Source organism: Vombatus ursinus, unplaced genomic scaffold, assembly GCF_900497805.2.
Source record: "Vombatus ursinus unplaced genomic scaffold, bare-nosed wombat genome assembly UNPS02014818.1, whole genome shotgun sequence".
In the NCBI taxonomy this organism is placed as follows: Eukaryota; Metazoa; Chordata; class Mammalia; order Diprotodontia; family Vombatidae; genus Vombatus; species Vombatus ursinus.
Window position 1 is genome coordinate 18,887,683 of NW_020954596.1, and position 19,998 is coordinate 18,907,680.

Here is a 19,998-nt window from a genome sequence, read left to right on the forward strand (position 1 = left end):
TAACAATAATCACTCACCTTTATGTAAAACTTTAAGATTTGCAAAGTACTTGACCAATACTATCTAATTTTTTCTCATATTAACCTCCTAGGACTGTTGTGAGGATCAAATGAAATAATTTTAATAAAGCACTTCGCACAATGCCTGACACATAGTAGGCATTTAATAAATGCTTGTTCCTTTCCCCTTTTATTCTCACAACAACCCTGGGAAGCAGCTTATTATCCCCATTTTTGAGGTGAGGCACCTGAGGCTATGAAGTTAAGTGACTTACCCATGGTCACTCAACTCCTAAGTGCCTGAAATCAGATTTTACTTAACTCTTAAAACTGAACCTCCTTCAGCCTCAAGTGCCTCATCTGTGAAATCCAGGTCTTCTTGGCGCCAGGTAGAGTGTTCTATTCAATGTTGCACCTAACTGCAATTATTATTAACAACAACAACAATTTAAGTGAAGAATTACTTGACTTGGTTGCATTGTAAAGAAATTTTCCTCTTCTCATTTTGATAGAAAAGCTCTTCTCTTTCCCACTGAAAGTAAAGCACAGCTGGTTTAAGTGAAGCTTATTCAATGGAGCAGTTTCAGGTCAGTCCTGACAATACCACTCCCTATCAATTTTGTATTGTGTTGGCCCCCCACCTCCTGCCCCCAGGAATTAGGCTTTCCTTCAAGAGATCCTGGTCTCTGAAATTATACTTCTTAAAGAGGTCTCAGAACCCCCAGGCAATCTAGAAGATTTTACTGTTCTGGTGGGCGTGGCTCTAAATATGCTATCCTCAGACAGTTCTTTTTATAAGAGTTAGTAAACCTGACACATGGAGGAAATACAGTGACCACTCTCCCCACCACCCCCAACTTAATTTGGACATAAGAATAATGGAATCACAAAATTTCAGAGTTATAAGGGACCTTGATAGCTACATAGTGCAACCCACACTTGGAAAAAGATCCTCCCCATAGTATACCTAACAGTGGTTATCTAGCCTCTGACGAGGGGACCTCCCCACACCCACGTACAAAGGAGGGCACATTGGAAAGAACGCTACATCCAGAGTCAAAAGACCTGGGTTCAAATCCTTGCTCTGCCCTTTACTACCTGTATCATTTTGGGCAGGTCACTCCACATCTCTAGGATTAATTTTCCTCATTGGAAATGAAAGGATTGGTCTAGCCCTCAAAGGTCCCTTCATTTCTGTGATCCAGGGACCTCTAGAGGCTCTAAGTATTAGGGATTTTTTTTTCACAATGACTTCCTTTAGGCCTCAGTTGTCACGGGAAGAGATTTGTTTGTTTCTTCCTTGCAAACACACAGTACAATAAAACATCCTATAGAGAGGACCAGGTGGGGACAAGCAAACAGTACAAAGAATTTATTTTTAAGCACTTAGAAAATAAGATAGATCATGTAAAAATTTATAAGATTATTGGATCAAATGTTGCTGGATAGGTCCTGGTTCTGCCATTAATTCAATATGCAACTTCAAGGCCTAACCTTCATGGAGCTTAATTTTTTTTTCTGTAAAATGAGATTAACGCCTTTCATCATTCAGTCCACAAGTAGTCAAGAAGCATTTACTGAGTGTTTACTATTAGCTATGCTAATTTATGATAATTTTTCAATTGAATAAATATTTATTGAACACTTATGACTTGCCAGGCATTGTGCTAGGTACTCAGGATACTGACAAGAAAAAGAAAAATCGTCTCTGTCCTTCTAGGAGCTTACAATCTAATGAAAAGAAAACTAAAAGGGTTTGGGGAAAACTCATGAGTACAATGGTCCATGGGTCCAAACCAACCAGAGCCGCTAATGGAAACTGGAGATACAACTACGAATAGAAAGCCCTTGCCCGGAGGGAGAATACATTCTAATGAGGGAAGAGAGCACATAAAAGGAACTTGTCCTAATTATTGTCTGGTGCAATGCAACATTGAATAGAACACTATACCTGGAGCCAAGACCTAGATTTCACAGATGAGGCACTTGAGGCTGAAGGAGGTTCAGTTTTAAGAGGTTAAGTAAAATCTGACTTCAGACACTTAGTAGCTGAGTGAACATGGGTAAGTCACTTAACTTCATAGCCTCAGGTGCCTCAGCTCAAAAAATGGGGATAATAAGCTACTTCCTAGGGTTGTTGTGAGAATAAAAGGGGAAAGGAACAAGCATTTATTAAATGCCTACTATGTGCCAGGCATTGTGCTAAGTGCTTTATTAAAATTATTTCATTTGATCCTCACAACAGTCCTAGGAGGTTAATATGTCCTAAGCTTGCAAAATGAGGTAACATAAAAAACAGACCTTCAAAGGTGAGTGTAGCTATTAATCCATTTGGTCCCCACATCAGTCCTGTAAGGTAAGCACTGTAGATAGGATTATCCTAGTTTGACAGAGATAGAACTACAGCTCAGAGAAGAAGGTGACCTATTGACAGGTACATAGGTAGGGGATGGTAAAGGTAAGGCATATCCTCTGACTCCAACCCCACTGCCTTTTCCACATTATCACCACAGAAAATTGTAACAGAAATAATGGTATTCTATATATATTTATATATGTATGTATGTATGTATGCATGTATGTATGTATGTATGTAGTGAGATGAACCCTAGAGACTCAAAGTTAGTTCTCTGTCCACCATGAAACTATTTGTGTGACCTCAGGTAACTCACTCTTTACCTTTGTTCTGCTCACCCATAAAATGAAGGTTAGGTGAAGAACCTAACAGTCTCATTAGATAAGGTCCCTTTGGCTTGAAATTTTAAGACTCAAAAATGTCTTTTTAATGCTTTGGCCATATAATCCTTGGTCACTCCCTATCTATTCTGAAGCCAGAGTTACAAATTCTGGAAAGATTGTCCTTTCCACTAATGTAAAAATGAACAGGGACAAATCTGAAACATGGCTTTGGAGTCATGCCAAGACAAAGGCAACCTACTGTAAGAAATCATCTCATTAGCAGACACTGTTCTTTTGGAGCAGAGGTGTAAAACTTGTGGTTTCTGGGCCTCAAGCACCCAGCTAAACCCAAACTACATTAAAATTTAATTGGGAAATGTTTAACAAAAAATAATAAAAATGCAATGCAACATAGATAATGTTAATTTGTGGTGTTCTAAGTCATTCTAAAACCCACAGGAATTCGTTTCTATTCTGTTTCTAGAGGATGGTTTTTTTTTATTCTCATTAAAATCACATATTAAAGTAGCGATTATTGTTTTTGTTTGGGTGGGATTGGATATTGGATTCATAAAACATTGGAATTACAAAGGACCTTAGAATATAGAATGGAAGAAATGGAGGAGACCTTAGAAATTTATGGATAAGGAAGCTGAGACCTGGAGAGCTAAAGTGATTTGTAGCTAGCTAGTGACAGAACCTGGAATATATCCCATCTCCTATATCCCAATCCAATGTTCTTCTCTTTGCTTTAAACTAGGTGAATCAAAGGCTCAGTCCAGAAATGGTTAAATTACATTGACTAGTCTTTATAAAAGGGTTCCTTAACTATAACATCCATCACATTGGTTCTTTTTAAAATAAACTTTTGGGATTAAAGGAGAAAACACGAAACTATGAGAACAGCTGAGTCTCAGAGAATCTTAAAGTTGAAAGGGACCTGAGAGGTCATCTAGCTGACTCCCTACTCAGTACATGAATCTCCTCTACACTATCCCCAGCAAATAGTCCGGGGCACCATGTTTGAATACCTCCATGGAAAAGAGGCGTTCTCTTCCTATCTTCCTTTGTTGTTGTTGAGTCATTTCAGTCCTGTTTGACTCTGTGACTCCATTTGTGGTTTTCTTGGCCAAGACACTGGAGCAGTTTGCTATTTCCTTCTTCAGCTCATTTTTACAGATGAGGAAACTGAGGGAAACAGGTTAAGTGACTTGCCCAGGGTCACACAGCTAGTGTCTGAGCCAGATTTTAACTCAGGTCCTCCTGACTCCAGGGCCAGCTCTCTACCCACTGAGCCATCTAGCTGCCCTGTTACCTATCTCCCTAGGCAATCCATTTGATTCTAAGGCAGCTCTGCTCCTTAGGAAGTTCTTCCACAATTATATTCAACCACTATCTGCCTGTGCAACATCTGTCTACTTTTTTCCCCCTGAGACCAAGCAAAATAAGGTTAATCCCTTTAACACTTCTTAAACACTTGAAGTTAGCTATCATGACCCTCTCCTCTACCTCTGCTCCACAAGCTGACTCCTTTCCAAGTCAAACATTTTTTTTCAATTCCTTCCACTGATTATTGTATGGAAGGTAATCAAACCTTCTCCACATGTCTCATTTGGGATATACACAATTTTGTCAATGATCTTTCTAAAATCTAGGGCACAGAGCCAGGCACAGTGCTCTGGACATTACCTGATCGGTACATTTGTGTCTCTAACAATGTCAGAATTGGAAGGCATGTCAGAGGTCATCTTATCCAATCTGTACTGGAACACGATTCTTCTCTAACACTTCTGTGACAAGATGTTCTTCAGTCACCACTCATTTCCTCATTCTAGATATTCTCCTTCTATTAATAGGACAATCCATGTTCCAGGGATTTCTAGGTACCTGAGATTTTACCACACTTATGTTGGCTTTTTACCTCAATCAAGTACATTTGGATTGAACAAAGTTCTATTCAACAAACACAATCCATGGGTGTGTGTGTGCGGGGGGTGGGGTACTGTATGTAGAAACAGCTTCTGGTTTGCTAAGTGGTGGGACAATCTGGGGTTTGTCATTTCAAGGCTCTTGGATCAATTCTTCTTGCCACTGAGGGTCTAATACTTGGTGAAAGTCAAGATTAATAAAAAGTCCTGAAGCAGACTAGTTCTCATGCAAAGAGTAAGTGACTTGAGAATGCTGGAGCATAACGTAAGTAATCCCAAGTGACAGATCTAATTTTAGGGAAAGGGATGTGAATGCCATTAGAGGGCAGGGGGGGAGGGGAGGGGACAGAGAAAGCTTAAGCTGCCAGATTCTCTTTTCTTATGGTCCCTATAGGATGTAGAGATCAAAATGAATAAATAGAGAAATTATCAGAAAAACAAAGGGGCATGCCATGCTCAGCCTGCTTCCTTGATTTTGTAAGGATTCTCTCCCACTCTACTCCATCCTCTATTCAGTGGTCAAGGTGATTTCTCTAAAATATAGGCCTGATTATATCTTTCCTCCCCCCCAATCCTACCAGCCCCATCAACTCCAGTGGTTGCCTTTTGGTTCTGTGATCAAATATAAATGCCTCTGTTTGACATTTAAAGTTCTTTACAATCTGCCCCTTCCTACTTTCCCACTCTCCTTAGGCTTTACTCCCCTTAAAACACTCTACAATCTAGATACACTGACCCACCTAATGTTTCTGACACATAGAACTCCATCTTCCATTTCTCAATCAGTAAGTCAACAAACATTTATTAAGTGCATACTATGTGCCAGGTACTGTGCTAAAGGCTGGGGGTAAGAAAGAGGCAAAAGACTTTCCCTCCTCTCCAAGGAGCACAATCTAACTTCTGTGCCTTTGCCATGGCAGTCCTCATGCTTGGCCCCTTCAACTATGTCTCTTGGTTTCTCAGGCTTTCTTCTAGCCTCAACTCAAGTCTCACCTTCAGCAGGATGGCTTTCCTGGTCCACTCAACTTCTAGTGGTTTCCCCCTCTCAGGTTTCCCCCCCTTCACCTACTCTGTATAATGAGGGGACTGTCCAGTGAGGACCCAATCCTAGAGGCAGCCTCATCAGGAGCTCTCAGGCTCACATATGATTTCAAGACGAGGCCCTCATTAGTGGGTCCCTCACTATACATGTATAGAGATAGAAAACATCTAAGTAACAATACATACAAGATATATAGAGAGAAAGATATAGATACATCTTGTTTGTACTTAGTTATGAACATGTATATATAAGTATATAGATCTACATATGCATATATATAAGCACATAGAAGACATATATACATATATATCTTGTATATATTAGGTACATACATGTTATCTCCTTACTTTTATATATATTATAATTATCATATATTATCATATACATTATATCATATGTAACATATGATATATATGATTATATATCTATAAAACTAAGTACACACAAGATATAGATATCTTATATGTATTTAGTTATGTATTGTCCCTTTGGTTTTATATATTTGTATGTATAATTGATTATAATTATGTTATATATTATAATCTATTACATATTATATCATATATATCTCTAACCTATCATCTAGATTATATACGTAGTAGATTATTATATATATGTATATATATAAAACTAAGTATATACAAGGTATACATATATACAAGGTATACATACATTGTCTCCTCCATTAGAATGGGAGCTCCCTGAGGGCAAGGACTGTTTTTGCCTTTCTTGTGTTCCCAATGCTTAGTATTGTAACTGGCACTTAGGAAAACACTTAAATGCTTGTTGATTGACGTAGAATCCATCGTCTGAAGGGAACTCAGGGCTTCTGATCAAAGGGCTTTAAAATCATAAGAAACCAGAAAATTCAACACTGCCCCCTCTATAACGTCCAGCCTGTGCTTGAAGATTCCCCCAGGGATAAGGAATACTTCATTCCATCCATAATTCCACTTATTGTTCCTACAATTTTTCTCTGGGAACAAGCAGGGAGGGATTGGACCCATGATTTCATTGGTATAGGAAATTCCCAGTAAGGAAACTCTCCACCAATATAGGTTGGCACTTTCTCTGCAACCTAGAAAATTATACAGAGCAGTGAGAGATTAAGTGACTTACCCAGAGTCACACGGTCAATTGACATGTCAGAGGTGAGACTTCAACTTCAGGACTTCCTAGCTCCAAGGCAAGCTCTCTATCCATCATGCCATGTAAATCTGATTTTTCTCTCATAGGAAGATAGTTTTAACTCAAGTTTCTTCCTTGTGTAGGATGGTTGTCCATCTTAAATAAATTTAAAATCAAAAGGACTTAAAGACAACATGGTATAGTAAAAAGAGCACTGGACCTCAGGTTATCTGGATTCTAATTCTGGGTCTAGAACTAACTGGATTTGCAATCATGAAGCTTACCCTTCCTGGGCTTTAATCCCTTGGTCTAGAAAATGAAGTTAATTGACTTCAATGGATCTGCCATTTCTACAATGTGGGTATTTCCTCAAGTGACATATAACATAACCCATCTAGGCCTTGGAGGCAACTTGTGGTGCAATTGATAGAGTTCTGGGCCCAGAAAGACCTGAATTAAAACCCAGGCTTGTTACCCTGGGCAAGTCACTTTACTTCTGTCTTTCTCAGTTTCTTCAGCTATAAAATGAGGATAATAATAGTACCTACCTACCTACCTTCTAGGGTTGTTGTGAGGATTAAATTAAATAATATTTATAATGTGCATAGTGCAATGCCTAGCACATAGTAGGCACTTAGTGATTTTTTTTCCCTTCATTCTCTAATGACACCTTCCCAAATGTCAACATAGGAATATTCTTTCAAGTGCACTGGCCACTTGTAGTACACCAAAGTATTTCCTCTACATACAAAGGCTGTTTTCCTCTACATTTTTCTCGGGCCCCACCCATGAAACCCTTTGGCATGACACTTACCCACGGCCTGAAGGTTGTACAGGCATGTTCTAAGGTTAAAGTCAGATAATAGGTATAAAACTACTTTGAAAAAGCTGATTCAACAAGTAAATAAATGCATTGTATCATCAGAAAAACCCAGTTCCCGCTTAAGTGCATTTCATGGTTACCCTCATTTAGTTGCACATTATAGTAAGAAAGAGCTTTCATTTGCATTATTTAATTATATGCTTATAGGGGCAGCTAGGTGGCACAGTGGATAGAGCACTGGCCCTGGAGTTAGGAAGACCTGAGTTCAAATCTGACCTCAGACACTTGCTAGCTGTGTTATCTGAGCAAGTCACTTAACCGTGTTTGCCTCCGTTTCCTCATCTATAAAATGAACTGGAGGAGAAAATGGTGAACGACTCTAGTATCTTTGCCAAGAAAACCCCAAAAAGGGGTCGTGAAGAATCTGACACTATCTAGAAATAACTAAACAACATTAGATGCTTGTTAGAGCCCTGTGATGATGGAGGGCAAGTGTTATCATTTCCATTTTCCAGACAAGGAGATTGAGGTTCTGAGAGGTTTAGGGACTTGCCCAAGGTTATATGCTCTCATTAACACATTTTTGTACTTTTCTCAGGCTGTTGCCTCTGCCTTGAGTAGCATCCCTCTCTTTCTTAACCTCTTTCATTCTTATAAAAAGCCCAACTCAAATGCCCCCTTCCTTATGAAGTCTTCCCTGATTATCTGAGGCAGGCACAACTTTACCCTCCCACTTTCACATCCACTTGACTGGGTATTTCAAGGATGCACCAATCACGAAATAATGAGAATTCTAGCTCTGCATGTGTCTTATCACACTATTAGACAGACTACACAATCCCCAGTGACATGAAACTCTGAACTTTCTCCTCCAGAGCTTGGCATGCTGTTCTGAACACATACTGATCATCCTGGATGGCTCCTCTCAGAACCTCCATTTAACGAGGCAGTCATGTTTTCACTCCTCTCCTTGCACTGGACTATCTCTGCCCCTCTGGTCTTCTCCCCTCCCTCTCCTTTTCAACATCCTTTTATCTGTCCTCTTGGCTCCCAGTTGGAATATAAACTCTTTGAGGGCAGAGGCTGTCTTTCTTGCTGCTTGTATTTGCTTTCCCAGCGTTTTACAGTGTGGGGCACACAGTAAGCACTTAATAAATACAGGGATAGAAAAACAGAGCAGCATCAAGAGAGAAAGACTGAGATCTCAGCTGGGACTAAGCCCAAGAGAGTGGGAGATTTGTAAGATGTACCATGATTGAGAGATCTTGAAGAATGGAAAGAATAAGATCATAGTTCTGAGGAAAGACTTTTTGACTTTTTTATGCCCTGCACCCCTTTGGAAGTTGGGTGAAGTCAAAAGATCCTGTCTTACAACAATGTTCTTAAACATATAAAATAACATGCAGAGGATTGCAAAGTCAACCATTGAGATACAATTGTCAAAATACTTAAACAAGTTGATGGACTCAAGGTTAAGTATCCCTGGTGTAGACTTTGAAGGGACACAGAAGACATCTTGTCAAACCCCCTCATTTTACAAAATCACTGAGGCCCTAAGTAGTTAAGTGGCTTGCTCAAGACCACATAGGCAATAAACTTTACAGAAAAGAGTAGTATTGAAACCCTTTTCCTCTGACTATGGGAAAGTTATTTAATGTCTTTCAGCCTCAGCTTCCTAATCTGTAAAATGAGGATAATACTAGCACTTACCTCACAGTGTTGTTTTAAGGGTCAAATGAGATTAATGCATGGAAAGTGCTTTGCAAACCTTAATATGCTATATAAATACTAGCTATTATTTTTTTCATTATCATCACCACAACATTAGCTCATATTTCAATAGTTCTTGAAGGCTTAACAAGGCACTTTCCTTACAGCACTTTGGAATTTTGGGCCCAAATAATATTAAACCCATTTTATAGATAAGAAAATAGAGCATCAAAGAGGTAGGGTGAGCTGCCCAGGGTTACATGGTGCCAGAGCTAGAATTACAATACTGATATCCAGAATCTGTGTTCTTTCCCTTATACAACATTGCCTAACATAAAACTCTTTTGTCAGATGTAAACAAACAGCAGTGACCAACAGAAGATTCTAACTCCTAAAATGTCATGTGTGCTGTTCCAGATACACCTGCTTAGCTAGCTCACCTTCCACCCCAGAAGATCCAACTGCTCCCATCAGCAACCTTCAAACAAGTTCTAGCTTCCCTTCCTCCTTTGGCCGATGCCACAGGATGATAGATAATAACCAGTGAATCACCTCCTTTGCTCCTTCCTACACAGGCTTTTGGAGGTCAAATGTTGGGAGGGCACAGAGGGCATATAGCTCTGCCACAGTCCATTTAGCTCACTGGAGTGAATTTCTCTCTGATGTCCCCCTGCATAACTCCTGTGCTGAGTAACATGACATTTAAATACTTTCCAGGATAAAGCTATAATCCTTCCCCCTCTGAAACACCTATTATCAAGAAATGGTGGCCATGGGCAGACAGGAAGTCAGTACTTACCGCATTAAGCCCGCAGAGCTGGTAGCAGGCCATGGTGATAATCACTGTAATTATCTGCCAGCGAGCAGAACGCCTCGTCAGAAGTTCCGAGACTGAGACAACGCGAATGTTTCTCTGAACCCGACTGACAGCAAGGGCCTCTTTAATTTCTTGAGAGACATCCATTTTCCCAAGGAAAGTTTGAAACGCTGCAAATAGAAAGAGGCATTTTCTACAACTGCAAACTCAGATTCCAGGGTTCTAGTCCCAGCTCTTCCTCTGACTGACTGGGTGACCTTTGGTGAATGAACGAATAAATTAATGAAGGAAAATGCATTTATTAAGAATTTACTGTGTGACCAACAATCCCTCTGGGCCTCAATTTTCTCCTCTATAAAATAAAGGTGATAGACTAGCCTGTCTCTAAGGTCCCTTCTAGCAGTAACATTCTGTGTTCTAAAGTCTCTTTTTTTTCCCTGTAGTAAACAATTTCCCTTTTTTATGTAAATAGCATTTTATTTTTTTTCCAACTATAGGTAAAGAGAGTTCTCAACTTTCATTTTTTAATAATATTTTTGAGGTCCAAATTTTTCTCCCGCCCTTCTCTCACCCCTCCTGAAGACAGCAAGTAATCTGTATAGGGATACATGTGCAGTCATGTTAAACATATTTCCATATTACTCAAGCTATGAAAGGAGAAAAAGAACAAAAGGAAAAAAAACAAAGTAAAATGGTATGCTTTGATCTGCATTCATCCTCCATCAGTTCTTTCTCTGGATGTGGATAGCATTTTCCATCAGGAGACTTTTGGAACTGTCTTGGGTCATTGTATTGCTGAGAAGAGCTAAGTCAATCCTAACTGATCATCATACAATGCTGCTGCTACCGTGTACAATATTCTCCTGGATCTGCTCACTTCACTCAGCATCAGTTCATATAAGTCTTTCCAGGTTTTTCTGAGAATCGCCTGCTCATGATTTCTTAAAGCACAATAGTATTCCATTACATTTATATACCACAATTTGATAAGCCATCCCCCAATTGACGGGCATCCCCTCAATTTCCAAGTCTTTGCCACTGCAAAAAGAGCTGCTTTAAATATTAGTATACATGTAGGTCCTTTTGCCTTCTTAATGATCTCTTTGGGATACAGTCCATTGCTGGATTCAAAGGGTATGCAGAATTTGATTGCCCTTTGGTCATAGTTCCAAATCAAATTCACCAACAATGTATCAGTGTCCCAATTTTTCCCACATCTCCAATATTTATCATTTTCCTTTTCTGTCATATTAACCAATCTGATAGGTATGAGGTGGTACCTCAGAGTTGTTTTAATTTGCATTTCTCTAATCAATAGTGATTTAGAGAATTTTTTATGACTACAGATAGCTTTCATTTCATCTGAAAACTTCCTGTTCATATCTTTTGATCATTTATCAACTGAGGAATGACTTGAGGTCTTATAAATTTGACTTAGTTCTCTAAATATTTAAGAAATAAGGCCTTTACCAGAAACACTTGCTATAAAACTTGTTTCTCAGCTTTTGTTTTCTTTCTAATCTTGATTAAACTGCTTTTGTTTATGCAAAACCTTTTTAATTTAATGTAATCAAAATTATCCATTTTGCATATCATAATGCTCCCTACCTCGTTTGGTCATAAATTCTTCCCTTCTCTATAGATCTGACAAGCAAGCTATTTCTTGCTCTCCTAATTTGCTTATGGTATCATCCTTTATGTCTAAATCATGTATCCATTTTGACCTTATCTTAGTATATGGCTTGAGATGTTGGTCTATACCTATTTTCTGCCATATTCTTTTCCAGTTTTCCCAGTAGTTTTTGTCAAATAGTGAGTTCTTATCCCAGAAGTTAGAATCTTTGGATTTATCAAACAGTAGATTACTAAAGTCACTTATTACTGTGTGTTGTAGACCTAATCTATTCCATTTACCTAGCACTCTATTTCTTAGCCAATACCAAATAGTTTTGATGATTGTCACTTTATATAGTTTTAGATCTGGTAAGGCTTGGTGACTTTCCCGTGTGTGTGTGTATGTGTATGTGTGTATATATGTATATGTTTTATTAATTCCCTTGATATTCTTGACCTTTTGTTCTTCCAGATGAATTTTGTTATTATTTTTTCTAGCTCTTTAAAATAATTTTGATAGTTTGATTGGTATGACACTGAATAAGTAAACTAATGTAAGTCAGATTGTCATTTTTTAGTATATTAACTTGGCCTACCGATGAGTAATCGATATTTTCCCATTGTTCAGATCTGACTTCATGTGAAAAGTGTTTTGTAACTGGGTTCATATGGTTCCGGAATTTGTCTTGGCTGGTAGACTCCCAAATATTTTGTATTGTCTGCAGTTATTTTAAATGGAATTTCTCTGTCTCTTGCTGCTGGACTTTGTTGGTAATATATAGAAATGCTGATGATTTATGTGGATTTATTTTATATCCAGTGACTTTGCTAAAGCTGTTAATTATTTCAAGTAGTTTTTTAGTTGATTCTCTAGGATTCTCTAAGTATATCACTGTATCACCTGCAAAGAGTGATAGTTTTGTTTCCTCATTGCCTATATGAATTCCTTCAGTTTCTTTTTCTTCTCTTATTGTTCATGTTAGCATTTCTAGAACAATATTGAATAGTAGTGGTGATGATGGGCATTCTTGCTTCACCCCTGATCTTATTGGGAAGGCTTCTAGTTTATCCCCATTTCAAATAATGTTTGCTTAACAGTTTTAGACACTTTTTAGCATTTTGAGGAAAGCTCTATTTATTCCTATGCCCTCTAGTGTTGTTGTTGCTATTGTTGTTGCTGTTTTAAGAAGAATGGGTGTTGCATTTTATCAAAAAGCTTTTTCTGCACCTGTTGAGATAATCATATGATTTCTGTTGATTTTGTCATTGACATGGTCAATTATACTGATAGGTATACAGATCTGAACCTGAGATCATTTCAACACCATAATGAGGCATCAGAAGATGACTTTAGCAAAGTTATTTAATAGACTGTGTATATGGCATATTTTAAAATACAGATAACATATATACATTATGGGACCAATTAAACCAGAATATTCAGCTGAAATGCTAATCACACCATATTCCACCCCAAAAAGTAGTTTGTAGAGAACTCTTAGGAAGGGTAAAAAGGAAATGATCTCAGGTTCTTTTGGTCCATGTTAGTGGAAAGCAAGTTCTGGAACATTTTGGCAAGCCAAAGCAACTTATAAAGTGGCTACGTGGCCAAGTGGATCGAGAACTCAACTTGGGGTCAAGAATTCTTGAGGTTGAGTCCCACCTCTGGCACTTAGTAGCTGTGTGGCCCTGGGAAAGTCACTTAACCTCTGTATGCTCCAGCTTCCCCATTTGTAAAATGGAGATAATAATAATGTCTACTTCACCAAGTTTTTATGAAGATTAAAATGAGATGTTTCATTTCAACATATGTAAAGGGCCTTGAAAACTTTAATCCACTTAATAGATGTTAGTTATTAGAATTATTACTGAAGTTTTTTCAAGTCCTAATTAATCTTAGTGCCTCCCTTCTAAGATTACCCCCAATTTATTCTATATATAGCTTGTTTGTAAATAGTTGTTTTCATGTTATCTCTACCATTAGACTGTGAGCTTCCTGAGAGCAATGAATATTTGTTCTAAATTGATCCTAAACAATAGGATCTGTCTAAATGGCTAGGTTGCTCTGTCTTACTTCAAGCAGTAAGGTTTTGCCTCAGTGGACATTCTTGCACCAAAACAGACTACACCTTTTCAACAGTTTGGTAGATGGTCTTTAAGAGTACCTGTGGGTGAAAAAAAAAATAGCATTCTAGTGATGAATCTTTTCATTTGTAGCTAGGCTTGGCCTAGGGTGACAGAGTCCATCACAAGGTTTTGGAGTGTTTTACACTGCCAGAGCTTGTGCCTCTACTGGAATAGCCTTAGAAATGCCAATAGTCAGGGCAGCTAGGTGGCACAATGGATAGAGCACTGGCCCTGGAGTCAGGAGGACCTGAGTTCAAATCCTACCTCAGATACATAACACTTACTAGCTGTGTGACTCTGGGCAAGTCACTTAACCCCAACTGCCTCGCCCCCTCCCCCCCCCAAAAAAGAGACAGGCATGACTGAAATGACTGAACAAAAACAAAAAAAATACAGAAATTAAACTCCTATTCAAGCACCTAAAAAAAAACAAATGCCCATAGTCACCTTCATGCCATGATGAAGTATCAGAAGAAGACATCTGTCAGTGAAAAATAGACATACCAAGGTACAGAGAGCAGGTTTTCCTCAAATTGGGAAAGACTAGTATCAATATAGGATCAGTCAGTCAAAAAGGTATAGATTTAGCACTTACTCTTTTCCAGGAATTGTGCTAAGTAAGCACTGGGGATACAAAGAAGGGGGAAAAACCGATCCCTACCTCAAGGAGCTCAAATTCAAATAAGAGAGAAACATGCAAACAATAAACATAGATTTGATGGAAGGTAATCCTAGAGGGAAAGCCACTAGCAGCTGGGAGATCAGCAAAGGCCTCCTAGAAAAGATAGCATTTGAGCTGACTCTTGAAGGAAGCCAGGGAAGCTAAGAGGTGAAGATGAAGAGGGAATAGCATTTCAGGCATGGGAAGTAGCCAGTGCAAAGGCAGGGAGATGGGAAATAAGAATGTTGTGAAAAGAACAGCAAGCATATTAAAACTGAACTGTGGAGTACACGGAGAGGAGTAAAGTGTGTAAAAAGGGGCTATATTTGTGAATAAATTTAAATACCAAATGACTTCTTTTTGATCATGGAGGTAATAGAGAATCAGTGGAGCTTACTGGGGGCAAGGAGAGGGGAGTAAGGAGAGGGAGAGAGGGAGAGACAGAGAGACAGGCAGATAGAAAGGGGGAAAGAGGGAAAGAAAGAGGGGAAGGAGAGAAAGAGAGAGACAGAGAGAGGAGAGAGAGACAGAGAAACCTAGGCTTTAGGAAAATCACTTTGGCAGCTCTATAGCCATCTTGGCAAGGGGGAGGGTGGCAGAGAAAAAGGAAAAAGAAAAAAAGAGAAATTTACATGATAACTATTATTTATTTAAAAGAAATAGTAAGTTGTACATAACAGATTTGCAGTTTCATGTGCAATTGTCTTTTTATTATACTATGTTATAGAAATGTTTGTTTTAGTCCATAAATTAAAAATAAAATATTTTTTTTTTAAAAAAAAGGATGTATTGGTTTAGGGAGAAATGAAGCATAGAGCACAATCAGAAGACTATTCCATTAGTCCAGGTAAGAGGTAATAAGGGCTTGAAATAAAGCAATGACTGTGAATAGAGAAAAGGGGGAAAGAGATCTTGCACTCATAGAAAGGACAAGATTTGGCAATAGATTAATTAACTATATGGGATGAGCACAAATGAGGATGACACCAAGTTATGAGCCTAAGTGATTCAGAGAGTGACAGTACCCTCACAGTGGTAAAAGGGAAGTTTGGGAAGTAGGTGTGTTTTTTTTAGAGAAAGAAAATGAATTATGTTTTGAATCCGTTGAATTGGAGAAGCCTCCTGGACATCCAGTCTGAGATATGCAAAAAACTAGTTACGTATGCAGCATTGGCACTCAGGAGAGAGATTAGGGCTAGCTATATAAATCTGGGCATTATCCACATAAAGATAATAATTGAACCTATGGCAGCTAATAAAATCACTAAGTGAGAATGTATATAGAAAAAAGAGATGGCCCATTTTACAGATGGAAATGACAAGTGATATTGATGACAGTAAAAAAAAAAGATTATAGAATGTATTTTGTGTATCTTGAAAGGAAACCTGGAGAACAGTAGTTTAAGATAATCAATTTACCGCCATTCCACTGAGTCCTAGACACCTAGCCTAGAATGATAGTTAGGAGTTAACTTCAGTTATAAACCATAGAATGTTAGAGCTAAAAATAGTTTTCCATTATAAAACATGGATTGTTAAAGCAGGAGAGGACCTGAGTTGTAGGCAAGGACTTCAAGAAGCTAACATTGAAAGATATCTCAAGATACAGATGATAGAAAGTCAGAGCTGGACACTGAGTAATAGGAAGCAAGAATAAAAGGTGTTGTGGAAAAAAAATTTATTATAATATCTTAGTTTGGCAAAGAAAAACCTGAAATTCAGAGAGAGGAAGTGATTTTTCCTCAATTCATAGGACACATTTTAAATACAGTTATCCCTCCCACATCGCAACTTTCGCCATCATGGTTTCAATATATTGTGGGTTGGCACAAGAAATTAAATGGGAATTTGGGGAAAGTTTTATTGAAGTCACAAACACACAAAGGTCAGCAGATGACAGAGAAAAGTTTAGAAACTCAGGAATGCATAAAAATACATATAGTATTGTATGATGTCAACATATTTTCATACCATAATAATCCAGACTTCTCTGGTATGAAGGGAGGGCCAAAATATTTTAGGCAGATTTTCCAGATCGTGGGGGGCACCACGCCCCTAATCCCATGATGTGGCAGGGATAACTATAATCAGAATATGCTACAAAAAGTAATTCTGAGGTGATTAAGAAAACTAGAATCTTGTAAATATAAAGTTTCTGCTCAGAAAGGTTTTTCAAAGAATTAACGTGTACCTAATTCAAATGATTTATTCTTCCTCCAAACTGACAATGTAATCTGTCAGTCTCAAAAAAGTGTTTGTAGGCTCTTAAGATTGTACTGAGCCTTTAATTGTGAAACACTCCATGAATGTCCAGCCTATGACTAGCTGTCTGATTAAAGTCTTCCGGAATCTAATAATCCTATCCTGGGAGGCAGGTTTTAGAATATAAATTTAAATATTCACTCCTTTGGTATTAATTCTCCTACAGGGAAATGGGGGTATTGTGAAAGCTCCTGCAGTCAGTCCATTCCCAACACAGTCGGCTTTATCCTTAAAAAACATTTATTTTCACAACAGGGTATATGAAATTGCTCCTTTTAAGCAGTGGAGAGCTGTTAGAAAGCCTCCAGTTTTTTGAAGAAGCAGGAAAAGTAGATTTTATTTAGGGCAATACACAAGAAGAAGACTTTACCAATCACCGTGGAACCGAAACAGTAATAACAAAAACTACTTTTTGGATGGATATACTGTCCCAGTTACAGACCAATGCTGAAATCATAGATTAAGGTTGCACTCTATTGGGCCAATGAATGAATGAATGAAAAGCATTTATTATAAGCCCCTATTATGTGCCAGGGATTGTGATAAGCGCTGAGATACAATTATCAAAGTAAGATAGTACCTAACTACAAGGAACTTATATTATTATAGGAGAATGGTGGGTTTTTTATTATTGGGGAGTTTGGGTTCGATGAGTCATAGAAATGGTTAATGGAACCATAGGGTAGTTGATTGTCATACCTGGTGGAGGGGAGGGAAGGAAGAGAGGAAGAGAAAAGGAGAGAGACAGAGACAGAGAAACAGAGACAGAGAGAGAGAGAATGCTGACGATGGACATTAAAAAGAAGCTGGACAAATAAGTTATAATCATGGTTTCATATGTAATCGTCTTTTCCTGTACTTTGTATATGATGCTATTAACTTTTTTACTCGTTTATCAAATTCGTGATTTTTAAAAAACACCAAAATCTCATAAGGCAAAAAACCAAAACCTAACAATAATCTGGAGGCAGAAAATTCCCCAATTTTTTTAAAAAGCAAAACAAACAAAATTTGGAGGCTAAAAAAGGTGATTTTTGTAAAATTTTGATGAACCTTAATACTTCATTGATGCATGGAGATGCCATAGGTTGTTATGTTGTCCAAGCACCAGCACAGCTAAGTACAAAAAATTCATAAGTCGAATTGGCCAAGAGATAATGGCGGGTTGTTGTTGTTGGATTGGTTTTTTTGGAGGGGGAGGGTAAGGAGGTTGGTCACAGGACATCTTAAATGTCATCTTCAAGTGAGAGAGGGGAGTATTAATGATAGAATGACAGTATTTTGCAACTCTTTAAACTCTATGTAAATACAAACTATTATTGTGATTATTAAAATTATTTAAGTAATATTTAAGTGATTAACATGTAATATTCAAGGGTCATAGAATGAACCACAGAACCCCAGGGATGGAAAGGATTTTAAAGTTCATCTCTAATCTCTTCATATTAGAGATAACAGAAGGAAGTCAAACGAAGTTGTAGAACAGAAACTGGAACCTACTTTTCTTTTTGCTAGCACCTTGTACTGACCTCTCCATTGCACTGCATCCACCACCCCACCCCTACACGCAACACCACACAGGTGAGAGAGGGCATGAACTTTCGCATGAATCCAGCTAACGAGCCCCGAAGGATCCAGGGTGATGGCAGGGAATGGGAATGACAGAGAATTCAGAGAAGTGCCATTTACCTTTAGCTCTGGCCAGCATTATGTTTCCTGTGTAAATTACACTATCAGCCAATATATACATAATACATTTGCAAACCCTGAACACACACCAGCTGGTCCACGAAAAGAAACAACCAAAAGAATCTCCTTCTGATCAAAAAACAGGGCTCTAATCATAGTATCTTGGACCTAGGGCTGGGAGGAACTTCAGAGGTTATTGAATTGAACCTTATAGGCTCATAGGCTCACAGATGTGAAGCCTAGAGGGATAGCAGTGGCCCTCTAGTACAATGACCTCATTTAGCAAATAAAGGCAGGATCTGAACTCTGGTCTCTGACCCCACAGCCATTCTTTCACTATATTGAGCCAGTTCAAACCGGCTGGTGAGAGCCGATTGTTAAATTTTCAATGAGATGTATAACGTATCAAATTGCTTACTCTGTCAGGGAGGGGGTAGGGAAGGAAGAGAGGGAGAGAAACTGGGACTCAAGTTTTTAAAAATGACCATTTAAAAATTGTTTTTACAAGCAATTGGGAAAAATGCAATATTATTTTAAAAAAATAAATTTTCAATGCTAGCATGTGCATCCTAAAAATGGGCAAATGCCACAAATCAGGTCTGATTTATTGTTCTGTGATTTTCTAAGAAAGTGATGGAGAAAATATTAATAATGCAGGTTAAATTTAAAAGTGTGGCAAGCATACTTTTTTTTTTAAAGAGCTGGTTGTTAAACATTTATCAGAGATGTTACAGAGGGGATTCCTGCCCAGGTTTGGGTTGAAGTGGCTAACCTCTGGGATCTTTTCTGACCCCAAAAGTTCATGATTCTATGAAATCCTAGGATTTAAGAATGTTAGAACTGAAAAATACCTTAGAGATCATCTATTCCAAATTCCTTATTTTATAAATGATGAAAAAGGAAACCTGAAGAGCTGACATGCTCTGCCCAAGGTCCCACAGCTAGCTAGAGCTCAGAACACAGCCTTCCTCCTCTGCCATCCCTTGTTTCTAGGACAGAGCTGTTTCTCGTTTACACATCAGACTCGCATCCAATGCATCTCCCACTGTACTACCCTGCCTAATGAAGGCCACACTCTTGTGTGCGTGCTCTCCTGGGAGAAGAGGGGTCAAGCAAGGACCAGACCTAAGCAAGGCAGGTAGTCAGCGAGACTACGAAGGACACTCTTCAATAGGAGTTCTTATAAAGGCGCATGCTTTTGAATGACAAAGTTCTGAGCTACAAGGCAGATGGATGTTTGGGTTTGTTTTTTTTTTACTGGACCTACGATTTCATGGATGTAGGGAGCTCCTGGTGAGGGACTTTACCTAGACAAATCAGTTATTTCTTTACAAATTACAGTCTTACAGAGTTTCCTGGGAGGCACTGAGGAGTTGAGAGACCTGCCCAGAGTCCGTATATGTCAGAGGAGAAATTGGAACTCGGGTCTTCCTGCCTCCAAGGCCAGCCCTCTCTCCCCTACATCCTGCTGCCTCAGTTTTTGATTGACTACAAAACAGATGGAGAAGCCAGTATCTGC

At 38.5% G+C, this 19,998-nt stretch overlaps 1 protein-coding gene across 2 annotated transcripts in view; it reads right to left on the minus strand.

The window, feature by feature from the left end:
* The window catches only part of SLC2A9 (solute carrier family 2 member 9), a 304,702-nt gene that overhangs the window by 156,645 nt on the left and 128,059 nt on the right, over positions 1-19,998 (minus strand). For both annotated transcript variants that reach the window (XM_027836293.1, XM_027836294.1), the window contains one exon: positions 10,109-10,296. In XM_027836293.1, coding sequence (XP_027692094.1) covers positions 10,109-10,296 — 188 coding nt within the window. The remainder of the gene's footprint in view (positions 1-10,108; positions 10,297-19,998) is intronic.